The sequence below is a fragment of the Carettochelys insculpta genome, chromosome 6 (genome assembly GCF_033958435.1).
Source record: "Carettochelys insculpta isolate YL-2023 chromosome 6, ASM3395843v1, whole genome shotgun sequence".
Lineage (NCBI taxonomy): Eukaryota > Metazoa > Chordata > Testudines > Carettochelyidae > Carettochelys > Carettochelys insculpta.
In genome coordinates, this window is record NC_134142.1 from 89553531 (window position 1) to 89568522 (window position 14992).

A 14992-nucleotide genomic window follows, 5' to 3' on the forward strand; every position below is an offset into this window, starting at 1 on the left:
GGAGGCAGGCCCCTGCAGTGCAGGGCCCCAGTGGCTGGTGGGTTGTTGGGTGGGCGGCTGGCCCCAGCAGCATGGGACTCAGTCGGACGGCTCTGGCAGCACAGGGCTCAGGCAGGCAGGCCAGTGGCACAGACAGCTCTGGCAGCTGGCATAGGTCTCAGGCAGCTGGCCAGCTGGGACTGCACTAGGCACCCACAAGGAGCCAAGAAAAGCTATTTGTACTTTTTTTTTTTCATTTTAAATAACATTTTTATATCAAGTTTCTCTGTTTATTTTAAATTAACAAACTGAATTCTTGGTTAAAGGGTGGGGGGGTAAAGAAGAGGCGAGGGGCATGAGGGTTTCCCAAAAATCAAAAGAGAGGCATGTTGTGAAAAAGTTTGGGAACCACTGTACTAAATCAAACCCTGAAAGGTGGACCCCGCAGTAATTGTAGACAAGCCCTTACATTTCAGCAAGTTGGAGACAGAGGAAGTTGTGATCTGCTTGCAGCTACCATGTGAGCAGAAATGAAAAGTTTAAATTCACTGACAAAATTTAATTGTAAATTATTTGCACTGCTCCAATATATCAGTTTGAGTGGCTCCACATCTATCTGACTAGGTCTGTATCTTTCTGCATGCACTTAATTGTATAAGGTCTTTTGTTGAAGTATCTCAAAGCAATTCACAATGGCTACGTCTACACGTGCACGCTACATCGAAATAGCTTATTTCGATGAATAACGTCTACACGTCCTCCAGGGCTGGCAACGTCGACGTTCAACTTCAACGTTGGGCAGCACCACATCGAAATAGGCGCTGCGAGGGAACGTCTACATGCCAAAGTAGCACACATCGAAATAAGGGTGCCAGGAACAGCTGCAGACAGGGTCACAGGGCAGACTCAGCAGCAAGCTGCTCCCTTAAAGGGCCCCTCCCAGACACAGTTGCACTAAACAACACAAGATCCACAGAGGCGACAACTGGTTGCAGACCCTGTGCATGCAGGATGGATCCCCAGCTGCAGCAGCAGCAGCCAGAAGCCCTGGGTTAAGGGCTGCTGCACACGGTGACCATAGAGCCCCGCAGGGGCTGGAGAGAGAGCGTCTCTCAACCCCTCAGCTGATGGCCGCCATGGTGGACCCTGCTATTTCGATGTTGCGGGACGCGGATCGTCTACACATGCCCTACTTCGACGTTCAACTTCGAAGTAGGGCGCTATTCCCATCCCTTCATGGGGTTAGCGACTTCGACCTCTCGCCGCCTAACGTTGATTTCAACTTCGAAATAGAGCCCAACACGTGTAGCCGTGATGGGCACTATTTCGAAGTTGGCGCCGCTGCTTCGAAGTAGCATGCACGTGTAGACACGGCCAATAAGTAGTAGTATCATTATCCCCCTTTCACAGATGGTGAAACTGAGGCACAGAGAAGTGAAGTAATTTGCTCAAGTACACATAAAAAGTCATTTTCAGAATCAAGGCTAGAACCCAGGAATCCCAATCTGCCTCTCTGAAAACTAGACCACACTTCATGCAGAGTAATTCTACAGCTACTCCTTAATCTCTTTCCTTTTCCCAGTAAATGGCCTGTAAAGTTACTGCAGATGCAAGTTTGCATAAATATCATATATAATGCCAAAAGCGCTGCTGCTGTTAAATATAATAGCGTAATTGGGTTGCTCTGTGTGTGTGTGTGTGTTTAAACCACCCCAAAGAAATTAGATGCTTTGCAGGGTGCTAAAAGCTTTTCATTATTGCTAATGTGCACCAAATTAATGATGCAATTAGACAAAGTGTATTCATCAGGATGGTATGTTTTTATAAATGGTTTATTCAACGTGATTGTATTTTATTGACTGTTGCAGTAACTGAATATTAATTTCTTATAGGACAAGCTTGGCCAGTAAAAGATACATGGAGTGTACAACCCATTAGAAGTTAGAAAAGACATTGTGCTTGAAGTCCAAGAACTACATAGGTGAAGTTTTTAAATTCCTCTTCTGTATCCCAACTGTTTTTCCCCACGTTTCTTACGTGTTTGCTGCTTACAGTCATGCTGGAGGGGCACAATGGGTAGGTTTCTGCAGGAATCAGTTCTGGGTCCAGTTCTGTTCAGTATCTTCACTGATTATTTAAATAATGGCATAGAGAGTACACTTAACAGGTTTGTAGATGATACCCAGATGGGACAGTTGCAAGTGCTTTGAGGGGAGAGGGTTATATAATTCAAAATGGTCTAGAGAAATGATCTACAAATGCAAGGAACTGTACTTGGGAAGGAACAATCAATTACACAGATGCAAACTGGGAAATAACTACATAACAAGTACAGTAGAAATGGGATTTAGGGGTCACAGTAGACCACAAGTTAAATGTGAGTTAACAGTGTGACACAGTTGCAAAAAAACCAAACACTATTCTGGGAGGAATTAACAGGAGTGTTGTGAGCAAGACATGAAAAGAAGTACTTCAGCTTCATCCTGCGCTGATTAGGCCTCAGGTACAGTATTGTATCCATTTCTGAGTGCCACGTTTCAGGAAAGGTGTGGACAAACTGGGAAAAGTCCAAAGAAGAGAAACAAAAACGATTAAAGGTCCAGAAAACATCATCTATGAGGGAAGATTGGAAGAATTAGGGTTGTTTAGGCTAGAAAAGAGAAGGTGGAGAGGAGAAATAACAAAATAACAGTTTTCAAGGACCTAAAAGGTTGTTACAAGGGAGAGGGAGAAAAAGTATTTGCCTTAACCTCTGAGGCTAGGACTTAAGTTGCAGCAAGTGGGGTTTTGGCTGGACATTGGGAAAAGCTTTCTAACTGTCAGGGTGGTTAAGCACTAGACTAAATTGTATAGGGAGGTTGTGGAATCTCTGTCACTGGAGATTTTAAAGAGCAGGTTAGACAGACACCTGCCAGGGATGATCTAGGTGATGCCTGGTCCTTCCATGAGTGCAGGGGCCTGGACTTTATGACCTCTCAAGGTTCCTTCCAGTCCTGTGGTTGTGTGATTCTTTCTAGAGGAATATTTGTATTCTCATACAAGACCTTCGTGGAAGGCAGCAACGGGTGTGTGTTCTCATCAGACATGCAGCAGTCAGAGTTTCTAACTAAATCCAGCCCACTGCTCTCTATTAAGGTGGCATAAAGAGGCTGGAGATGGGTAACAGGTGTGTTGAGTCAGTAACTATGCCTTCACTATTTGTTTTCCTGTACCACCCAGAGGGCACAATCAGTATCAGGACACCATTGCACTGGGTGCAGCACAAGCATATATAAAGGCAGAGGGCGTTTATGCCACAAGGAGCTTACAACCTAATGAGACAAGTGACACATGAAGAGTGGAGGACAGGGGTGTGTGACTGATTTGTAGTTACACAGATACATTTATACTTTTTTAAAATGAATACAAATTTGAAAAATAGGTAAGAATCCTCCCCATGTAAACTTTAAGCTATCAATAATAAGCTAATTTTTATCAGAGTAGAGGAGTCTTGAGGAGGAGTTTAAAGGGAGCTGGAGGGTGGTCTTATGGAGCAATTCAGAGAGGATATTCATGCTGGAGAAAAGTATGAAGATGCCTGTGAAAGATGGATGCACAAGGTAGAGGACAATGTAATAAGAGATGAGTAGAGAAGCAGGAGAAGCCAAGTTCTGGAGGACTTTAGGATAAGTGTGTAATGCTTGAAATTGAAGTGGTGACACAGAGCTTGCCAAATGAGGGATTAATGAAGGGAATGATCTACTAGATGATTGGGTCATGTGTATTTTGAGTGGACTTGAGGTGGCTATGTGGCAATCACAGTAGTCAAGGCTGAAGATGATGAGGGCTTGATTAAGAATTCTGACTGCTTGGCAGATCTGAAAATGTTGTGAAGGAAAAAGAAATAGGAAAACTTGGATGTGGCCTGGATTTGCCAGGCAAGAGAGGTCATGGGGTCGAAGTTTGGAGTTTGTAAAGTCATATTGTGTATATTCACCATCTCGCAGCAATGCCAAGTTGGCCTCGTTTTTGCCATTTCGCTTTGTCTGTAAAGCCAGGTGGCACAGAGCGCTTGCAGAGGTAAGTTCAGAGCCCAGACTTGGCACCAGCTCTGAGTGTCGGCTGCCTCAGTCAAACTAGAAAATATTCACGTGTCAAAACTCAGTCACTAAACATTTTTGCTGCTGTAGGCAACCGCCTGTTCTGCCTTTATGTGACAGCTGGCCCTGGCAGTCATGTTTTCAAGTCTTGAATACTCGTTCGATAAAGTCTGGTTGCCCTACTCAGCAAAAAAAAATGCTATAGTATGCAAAATGGATATAAATAAACAAGAAGTAAGGTATGGAATTGTCAGTCTAGGTTTAAAAGAGGACTAGGCTAGATCCTTTAGCTGTAATAAATCATCAGACCCCTGAAAAATTGACTTCTTGGGCAGTAGTTAAATGAAGATGGAAAAGGAGGGAGGTGAGAGAAAGAGGGGTGAAGTGGCTTACGCAAGTCTGTGCAACATGTCAGTGTTAGAATTAGCACTAGCCTCAGTTCATGTTTCCAGTCCAGTGCTTAGACCACTAGGCCATGCTTCTGCTGGGGTCTGTACTGTGACACAGATATTTGTAAAGTAAAGTAGCTGTGACTGCAATATAGATTGGTTTCTTTTTCCTCCTCCTCTCATTTTCTTCCAGAGTCGTCATAATTTAGAAGGCCTGGTTAGGCATGGAACTTGCAGGGTATTAGTGGACTCTCCGGTAATTTTCAGGACCTGGCTGATGTGGTGAAGTTTTTTCATTACTTGTGATACAGCCTGATGACTTAGTGCTGTCATGTGTACTTCAGGGTGCCACTCATTCTGGGGGCTGCTGAAGCCCCAATATCCTGCGACTCGCTGGGAAATCTGTCTAATCTATCTTGCAAGTGGCCCTCACTGCTGTAACATCTGAGTATGTGGGTCAAGAAAGCTTTCCTTCCTTCCTAATGACCCTAAGAAGTCTCCTAACCCCTTCATTCCTACACAGTTCAAGAATGCCTTTCCCCATCGTATCCAAAATCAGTGTTTTAACCCCCTGTGGTTCTTAAACTTCACCCTTTCAAGCTTAGATGGCCTGCATGGACAGCTCTCTTTGTCTCTGCCCCTGCCCCTTCCACTCCCATCACACTTGCTCTAGGTATTCAACCACACTATTGTGCCAAGTAGTCTTGAAGGGAGCGTTGCTGGTCTTTAATAACTGGTTAGATGTACACACCCCAGACACAGGCTCATATGGAACTGCAGTTTTCTCTGTTGACTGCACGAGTAAAGCGATTGTGGAAGTGCTGCAGATTTAACAGCTTCCCACCATTGTGGAATTGGCTAACTGCTCCTCTGTCAATCTCACGAAATGCATGCATAAAGGTAGCCATAAAAGGGATGGAAAAGAGCGTTGGAGCCAGTATGCAACCTTGTTTGGTGCCATTGGTGACTTGGAAAGGAATGGAAGGGCCAAATGGCAGAAGTACATTTTGCAGTGCATGGAAAGATGAACCAAAGTCCCTCTCAGTTCACAAATTCACAAGCTTTAATTAAGATGATCAAGCTCATGTTGACGTTTTGCTACTTAAGGAGTATGTTGCTGCGGAATGCTGCAGCCAGTGAGATTACCCTTTACACTGCTAAGGCCAGCTCTGCCTTCGGACAGCTGTCACACCTCCTAGGGAATGACAGGAGCATTAAAATAAGGACTAAGCCTGGGGTCAGCAACCTTTCTGAGGCAGAGTGCCAAAATTTGACCTTATGCCCTCTGTGTAGGGCCTAAGCACCGGTAATACTTTTTAAAGTCCAGCTGGGGCCCTTTACTCCTAGGACTACTGCCCCATGGTGAGATGGGGACTCCAAAGTGGTAGGCCCGGCCTCAGACTCCAGGCCGATGCCCTGGCCCCATGCTCTGGGCCTGCACTGCAGCCCCAGTAGGAGCCTCAGCCCAATGGGCTCCAGCCCCTTGCCACAGCGAGAACACTGTGGAACGGTGAGGACTCCACAGATGGGGCCCCATGCTCCAGCCCCAGTGAGGGCCCTGGGCCTGTGGGTTCCAGCCCCAGCACCATGGGGCCAGGGTCCCATGCTGAACTCCAGAGGGGTCCCCAGCTCCAGCTTCTGCCCGTACCTCAGTGAGGTCTCCACAGCAGGGCTCCAGCCCTGGCCCTGGGCCTCAGGTCATGGCCCTGTGTTCTGGTGGGGGCCCTGGCTCCACCCTCATGCTGCAGTGAGGGCTCTGGCCCCAGCCCTGTGCTCCTGCCCCCTTCCATTCTGCATAGAGGAGGAGTAGGGCTGGAGCTCCCCCGCATGCCACTCTTAATTGGCTCACGCACCAAGAGTGGCACGTGTGCTGGGGTTGCCGACCCCTGCACTAAGCTAAACATCTATCGGGCAGTCATGCTGTACAACACTTTTGCATGGTTTTGAGACATGGACAACATGTTGCCACCGCATTAGGACTCTTGATTGGTTACATGTGCACTGTCTTTGGTCTGTTTGCAGAAATTGGTAGAAAAACATGAGCAATATCTAAATCCTTAATTGTTGTTGGATGCCTGGTGTTCAAAGAATGCTCATAACAGCTCAACTGTATCGATCTGAGCATCTTACTCCTATGGCCAGCTCACACTCAGCTAAAGTAAGGCACCCGGTCACATGGTAGCTAGCACAGCAGCGTTCTTGGAGAGAGTCCTCAGTGGGCTAACAATTTTCAACTGGTCATACCAGCCACTCTTGATGGAGAACAAAAAACTGTTAAACAGATAAAATCTGGAAAGGCACCTGGCAATGACGAAATTCCATCAGAAATTTATAAAGCTGCTGGTGGCCCACTTCACCAGCTCATCCATTTATTTAGTGCCATTTGGGAGAAGGAGCTAGTCCTCCAGGACTTCAAAAATGCCCTGATTGTACACACATACAAGAGAAAAAGGGACCGTGCATGTTGTGAGGCCCATTGGAGCATCTCTGCTCTCTACAGCTGGTAATATCCTGGCCCGAATCCTTTACAACTGGCTTTCACTGCATTTGTTCAAAAATGGCATTATTCCTGAAAGGCAGTGCAGATTTCATGCCAGTCGAGGCACTGCTGATATGATATTTACAGCCAGACAGATACAAGGGAAAAGTAGAGAGGAGCATCAGGACCTCTATGTGATTTTCATTGACTTGACCAAAGCGATCAACGCAGTCAACAGAAATGGACTCTGGAAAATACTTGGGCAAACTGGCTGTCCTAAAAAATGTGTCAACATTGTTCAGTCTTTTCACGATGGCATGCTTGGTCACATCCCTAACAACAGAGAGACATCAGTGCCTTCTGAAATATCAAATTGTACAAAGCAAGGATGTGTCCTTGCTTCTCTCCTGTTCAACATCTACTTTTCAGTGATGCTATTAGTTGCTTTTAAAGACTACGTGTTGGGCATATCTATTCAATTCTGAACAGATGGCAGTATTTTCAATCTCCAGAGACATCAGGCTTGCACTAGAGTGGTTACTGTAACTGTCCATGACCTTCTTTTTGCTGATGACTGTGCATTGTTGGCTCATTCAGTGAAGGATTGCTTTATTACTTCTGCTCACTGGTTTGGATTCACAGCAAGCGTCAAAAAGACAGAAGTTATATTTCAGCCTGTTTGGAAAGAGTCCAGTGCTCTAGTGATTGCTGCTTCTGGTACAGTCCTGCAGGCTGTTGACAAGTTCTGCTACCTTGGAAGTGTGCTGTCCTCTAGCATAAATGTGGATCGTGATATATCTGCTCAATTAGCCAATACCTTTGGAAAATTGACCAACCGCCTATGGAATGACCATTATATTAAACTCCATCCCAAAATACCAGTTATCAGGCAGTTGTCCTGAATATCCTGCTCTATGCTCTGAGTCACAGACAATATATCACCGCCATGTTTTGAAACTCTATCAGTTCCATACGCATTGTCTGAGAAAGATTGCCCACATGAAATAGTGAGACAAAATTCCTAACCCGGAGGTTCTTAAGCTGTGTGGTGTGATGGGCGTGGAAGCAATGCTTCTGAACAGTTTGGCTGGACTGGTCATGTTAAGAGGATGGATGAGACACATACGAAAGATGGTCTTCAATGGCTAGCTTGCTTCTGGAAAGAGCTATATCGGTGGTCAGTATAAGCGTGATACACCTCATGACTTCATGTTGACCTATCTCCTAATGATCTGGAAAATCTAGTTCAGGACAGATTGTGCTGGTGGCAGACCACTGTACAGGCTCTCAAATGCTTTGAGAGTCAGCATATCAAACACAACAGGAAAAGCGTAAGATGCAAAAAGAACGTACAGTGCCTGAAGTTGGCCGGTTTTTTTATGTGACATCTGTAATTGGTTCTGCTGATCAAAAATTGGTTTAGTCACTCACCAGTGGCGTCCTAGAAGATCAGATCTATCGATCGGCAGCTCAGTCCAAGCAAGCAAGCTAACATAAACAATATAAAGACACACTGAAGTCAAACTAGATTGCTTGTTATGTTGATTCCAGCAAATGGGAAGCAACAGCCCACAACAGAGCAAAGTGGTGGTCAGGTCTACATTAATTGCTTTGAAGCAAGGCCCATTCACATTTGTGAACATGATGCACAATCATGTCTGCTCCACCTGTAACTGTTTGCTGTTCTTGTGCATGTCTGATCTTGCATGTATGTGTTCACTTATAGCCATTGCTGAATCCTTGTACAGGCATTAATGTGAGACTCCCCCAAGTCATTTTTGGGTGGAAGGCTTGCTTTCCAGGGCAAGCAGTACATCAGCCGTTTGAGAAAAATACACGCCCTGCGTCTCAGGGCCACCACCCACCACAGCTTCTGTGTGTTGCTCAAGGAGGCTATAAAGCTGACATAACTTGTCTACCGCAGAAATCCCTGGTCGTCTTCGACAATGACAGGAAGGGACTAATTTAATTTTTAAACTAGTCCGATGCTGTGCAGCAAACAAAAACACTGTGTGAACTCTGTTGTTTATCGGAGGCAGCCCCTTGCTGGGAGAGAAGCCTGCCAAGGGCTTCTCTGAGCAGCTTCGCTGAAGCAAATCTGTTACCATGGTCACCGAGGGAAGGACTGTGGAGTGGCTACACAACAGCTCCAACTTCTATAGGTTAGTAAAAACAACGAGGGAGCAAAAAGACAGGATTGATCGCTGGGTCTGTGAAAAGTGTTCCTCAAAACCTTGGATAATGTGTGTTGCGAGGGGTGGGGAATCCAACAAGCCCAGTTCAAACGTAGTATGTAATTGGAAGCAGGGTGTTTAGGAGCAGCAAAGGGTAAAAATCCAGAGGCTTCATTCCAGTTAGGAGTGTACATCAGGGAGCCAAGTAAAACTGCGCACCCATATGTTTGCATACATGGGCATGCATCTGCCTGAGCTGTAGCTACTATAATGCCTTTGTCCTGAACAGGAGCTTTCATCATTATTATTATTATTATTATTAATAATAATAATTATTATTATTATTATTACCTTTTCCATTGGGGTGCTTGATGTACCCACCTATGTGGAGACACTCACATTGTTACTTTGGAAGCCAGTGTGCACCCTACCAGAAACATTCAGGGGTCTCATCAGGGCCAGCCCCCAGGGGATGGGAGCAGGAAGGGAGTACCACCTAGCTCCACTCTGGCCCAGCCGCAGTTGGAGCTTGGGCCTCAGTCACCACCCTGCTTGCAGCACTGTCCATGAGCTATGCTCCCATCCCCAGCCCCTGACCATGGCCCTACTAAGGGCCCCAATTGTGGCCCCACTCTCAACCACAGCTACAGCCTGCTCCTGACCATGCTTTCTGAAGGTGAGGGAGGCAGACCCGTTCCATTTCCATTACCGATTTGGGGACCACTGCTGTAAGCTTTTTGGGGCAGGAGTTGTCTTCTTCTGTGTTCTACCAGCAACCGATACAAGGGAGCCCAGACTGAGCTCCTGGGTGCTGCAGTAGAAATGCTCAATATTAGCAATTTCTGCCAGGGGATCTTGCAGTCTGGGTCACACCAGGAGTCTCACTACCAGTTCAATTGCCTTTGTATTTTCTTTCACAAACTGATCCAGCCATATCAGTGTCCAAGAGCTCTGCCTCAACAGAACTGTGCAAGACAGTGTGTTGGGCACCAGGATGTCATTGGACCTGTGGCCCTTTACACTAACTGAGAATAAGGCCCTTTGCCTCCAGCCAGGCAGTGGGGAGGAATTGGTGAATGCCAGACCAGCAACTGTTGATCCCTGAATCCTGTTCCCCTGCTCCAGCGGGCTGATCCTCTTAGTTGTGGTTCTGACATCCCCATTCCAAAGTCTTTAACTTCTAAAATTTGCCTTTAGCATTTCTTCACCCCGCTGCTGTTCCTCTGAAGAATGAGGCTATACAGAATGGGACTTCATTGTGTACAGGCACTGCGAAGCCATTGAGTGGGCTCTGCACTCCTAACGTTCCGTTCCCAGAAGGTCATGCTAAAGTCAAAGGGCCTATGTGATTTATGCTTGTATGGGATCTGTCTAGGATTTGCTGGTTAGTGCAAGAGTCTTAGGCCGTGTCAGATGTGCAAGTGCCCCATGTATTGGCAGGGAGCTTGGTAGGATAAAAGGCTGAGAGTTCATTTGCCCAAGGATTATTTTTGTTGCTCAGCCTTATGAGCAAGGGATTGTTTTAGTCTGTTGCAGTCTTCAGGTTCCCTCCCCTATTCCAGTCTCCACACTCCGGGGAGAACACATCGGATGTTACCCATGATCATTACCTCCTATTAGCCAGCATCATAGTACCTTGTTCAGGTGACAAATGAGCCCTTCTGTGTAATGAGCTGCATAGGGCCTTTGGGAAACAGAAGGGGAAAATGGCTTATGTCACTCAGGTAACAGCAGGATGTGCTAAGGAAGCATTGTCTTGCAGGAATAACTGTATCCAGAAGCCTGGAGATCATGGAGGGGGATTGTCTGAGCTGCATGAAGTACCTGATGTTTGTTTTCAATTTCTTCATCTTCGTAAGTATTCTGAAAATCTGTACCCCTGTGTGGCTTCTCCCTCCCACTCCCACCTCACCCTCTCATTTTCTGTCAGTCTCCAGCTCCCTTGCGTTCCCATTGGATGAGCTGACAGGACCTGCTGTGATTGGACAAAGCCACCGTGGTGCAAAAGATCCCTTCAGCTTTGCATTGACCCTGGCTGAAAAATGTACAGCTCCATGTTTCACTAAGCAGCGCAGAGTTTGCCTCAGCTGGCAGTGACGCACTGGAGAGGATGCTACAGTTAGCAGCTAACAAGGGATAAGCTTGTAGCACCTTAAGAATAGTGTTCTCTGCCAGGCTGATGTACTCACTGGCTGTTTCTTGCCAGGTTGGGGAAGCACCATAGCTGTGGAGGGAAGGATTCCTTAACCTCCTCCATTGGATCCCTCCTATATAAATCTGGGGCCTCTGGCTCTGCACAGAGATGAGTACTGGGCCTTGTGACTTTAGGCAGGGCATACACAGCTGGTGCAGGTGACACAGTAAGTCTTAAGAAACAAAAATGCTGCTTGCAGTATGTGTTTCCAGTAATGGAAAGATGAGGGGAGAGAGACATGGAGATGGCACTGATCGTAAGCAGAGTCAACGGCTTTGCAGAGAACATTTGCTGTGCAGCAAGCAAGACCACGCGAAAGGAGTGTCTTTGGACAAAATCTTCTGAAGGATCCAGTCAGTTGTCAAATTATTAACTCTTTCCCCTTTTCTTCTCCTGCTTTCTCTCCCATGATAGCTGGGAGGGGCCTGCCTGCTGGGCGTTGGAATCTGGGTCATTGTAGATCCTACAGGATTTCGAGAGATAGTGGCTGCCAACCCTCTGCTGTTCACGGGGGCGTACATCATGCTGGCCATGGGAGCAATGCTTTTCCTGTTGGGCTTCCTCGGCTGCTGCGGTGCTGTCCGTGAGAACAAATGCCTCCTGCTTTTTGTAAGTGTCCCAGTATTTCTTGTGTCATTCTAGCATCCTTGGAGAGCGTTGGCGACAGCGTGTTGTTGGGGAGAGTCATCGTGTGATGCTGGATCAATGTGACCGTGACTCATAGCAGCCTTTCTTCTGTTACATAGTTAGTAGTGTCTAAAGCAGACAGCTTGATTCTCACCTGCACCCAACATCTGTGTGTGGTTTCAGTGGAGGTGGGGGCTTGATTCCGTTGCTCAACTCTGGTGGAAGGTAAAGGTGCAGGGGGCAGTTTTAACTTGTGCTATTGGCAAACACTAGCCCCTCCAGAACCTTACACTAGTGGCAAATTTGCTGTAGTGGACTCTCTGTCTACCACGCCAGACACTACTCCCCTTCCCTAACCTTCCTTTCAACAACCTCTTCCTGCCCTTTGCCTTGCTTCACAAGGGGAATACAGGAGATGGGGAGCTGCCCCTCATAGCTTTGTACGAGCAGAGATTCTCCATATACACAGGGGGAGGTCTCCATGGGAATCTCCTGCTGTTTAAGTTCATTAAAGGCCTGGTGACCAACACCCAAATCTTCAGCATGAAGGGGGAAGTTCTGGCACCACTATCACAAAAGGAAATGAGCAAAATTTGCCAGGTTCTAAAGGAATAAAAATCTGTCCCTGGAGTTTGCCAGACTTGACTACTGTCAGACCTGCAAGGGCACTGAGTTCCAAAGAGCAGGGCCCCCAGTTGAGAAAGCGGGTCTGCCTGGCCCAGTGTCTTCTTCAGCTCCAGAGACCTTCAGCCAAAAGCATCCCAACCATTCTTAATTGCAGAGATAGCATGTGAGGTGAAAGGCAGGTTGTCCAATGAACAGGTCCTAGGCTTTAAAGCACCTCAGATTGCACCTGGCAGTGAACAGGGAGTTTGAGCGGTGGTTTTGTGCTTGTAGCATCAGGCCCAGCTTAGAGGGTATGTCATTTTACATGTGCATATTAAGGACATATGCCTGTTTACCCTGAATGCACATTCAGTTGTACCAAAGCTGTGGCCACTGAGCACTTTTAATTCCCCTGTGCGTTACGAGTTTTCAGAACTTTGTGGCAGCAGTAGAGAAATAAGTCTAATCTTCCTGCTTTCAAAGCAATGGCCTTTGTCCCTTGCCCCAAAGGAGCATCTTATCCAGCTTTCTGCACTAATGGAGCCCATTGCACAAGGTTGAGGGGTTCTGATTCCTTCCAGCAGGTGGCATGGTATGGGCGCATTCACATACGAGTCAGATCATTCCAGCACAGAATCACAGATCGCCTTGCCCAATCCCAGTCCCTTCTGATGTAGAACATGAATCACGTAGAAGCATGGGAATTGCGAAGCAGTCCTTACAAGCATTTTGCAAGGCATATGAATATCCACTGGGCAATTAATGAACGTGAGAGTAAATTTTCTAGTGGGACATTTCATGTAAAGAGAACGTGCAGAGTGGAGTTATCTGTAGCAGGGTCCAGTCAGTTGGTATAAACCTCCCAGCTCAAATTTGCTTGGTTTGGACTTTCTGTTGCATCACCACATAGGTGGTTGATCCTGTATACATCCTTTCCCACTTTTACAAGTCCAGATTTAAAAGCTTCATTGACCAATATTCCCTTTAATTACAGTGTTAAACATTAAACTCTGTGTCATGCACTGTTTAGAAACCCTTAACCACTAAAATAACCACTTTTGACTTCTGCTGCTAGAACTGATCCTGCAGTGTTTCCTGCTATTATCTCTTACTGGAAAACATTCCCCATTATGTGCCTGAGCACAGAGCTCTGTTGTTTTGTTTCTTGTTTTTATCAAGTACAACCTTCTGTTTCTCCCTCACGAGTTTGTTGGTTGTTTTTAAATCTTAATTTTTTTTCAGTGTGTTCTGTAATTGTATCCTATTCACAGAGCCTTGCAAAAGCACCAGCAGCTGCTGCCACACATTTTGCCAGAATATAAATGTAAACTGGCTGAAGGAGAAGCTGGAAGTATCCCTGGAGGTCTGACGGACTCCACTGAGCTAAATTCTCCTCTCCTTCCCTACCCAATCACTTCTCAGATTCCTCCTTTGATGATAGCACGTGCTTACTTTCTGAGAGTCAGCTAGTTTGAACCTGCTCTCACTCACTAGGGAAGACCAGGAATAAGTCCATTGAAGTCATTGGCACAACGTCCGCGTTAGTTTGGTGTAATGGAGTGTAGAATCAAGACCATGTATGTCTGGGACTAATGGAAATCCAGTTCTTATAAGGGTTAGAACTTGAGCCATGTGAGGAGAAATCTTGGGCCACTTCTTGGTATGTGATTGGTGCAATGTCTTTTTTTAACTTAGGACCATCTGGCCTGATATCCAGGGAGTTGCACCAGGACTGAATGTTGTCCCTGGTGTTCTAGTTACATTGCAGCACAGGCAAATTCATGGTTATTACTTTTCTGCTTCTCAAAGATAATTCTGAGCTTGACAACTTTATTTACTTTTATTTTATTTTACATGGAGAAACTAAGAATAGTTGGGGTTGAAATAATATAGGGCTGTGCAGCAGGGATAGTTAATTGTAACCGTATTCAGGTTGCCCCTCTGTGGTCCAGCACGGTTGGAACCTCAGTGGTCCTGAATGAGAAAATTTGATGAACCAGGGAAGCTTAATGCCCCTGGCTCCCCCTACTGGCTCTCCAGCTGTGGCGGCTCCCCAGCTCCCCGGATATGGCTTGCCACTGCAGCTAGCGGCCTGGCCCTGTGTAGGGCTGCTGGGGGGCACTGCCTCTGGCTCCGGCTCCCCTTCCCCTTGCAGGCTTCCAGGAGGCTGGCTCCACTTGCCCTCCTGCCTGGATCTCTGTTCCAGGAGTATCCCTGGTCCTGATGGATGAGGGATGTTGCCAGAGCAGGGAGTGCCAGTTTTAGGAGTGTAACTGGGAGCAAGGAGAATTAGCATGCTCAAAGTAATCCAGGATGTTTTGGTAGCAAACTTAACTTGCTATTTCAGAGAGTGTGGTGACATCCCATATGTCCCATTCCCTATTGTTCCCTGTATCCCAAGTCCACTGGTGCAGTGAGGTCCATATGGTACCAGACGCATTCCCAGCATGTACTTTGCTACAGGC

General features: G+C 46.5%; 1 protein-coding gene across 5 annotated transcripts in view; it reads left to right on the plus strand.

The window, feature by feature from the left end:
* Nucleotides 1-14992, plus strand: part of TSPAN18 (tetraspanin 18) — a 189507-nt gene that overhangs the window by 146890 nt on the left and 27625 nt on the right. For 3 of the 5 annotated variants that reach the window (XM_074997536.1, XM_074997537.1, XM_074997538.1), the window contains exons 3-5: nucleotides 1872-1960; nucleotides 10863-10954; nucleotides 11709-11903. In XM_074997536.1, coding sequence (XP_074853637.1) covers nucleotides 10892-10954; nucleotides 11709-11903 — 258 coding nt within the window. In that variant the 5' untranslated portion in view covers nucleotides 1872-1960; nucleotides 10863-10891. The remainder of the gene's footprint in view (nucleotides 1-1871; nucleotides 1961-10862; nucleotides 10955-11708; nucleotides 11904-14992) is intronic. The other 2 variants (XM_074997539.1, XM_074997540.1) reach the window with 1 other exon arrangement.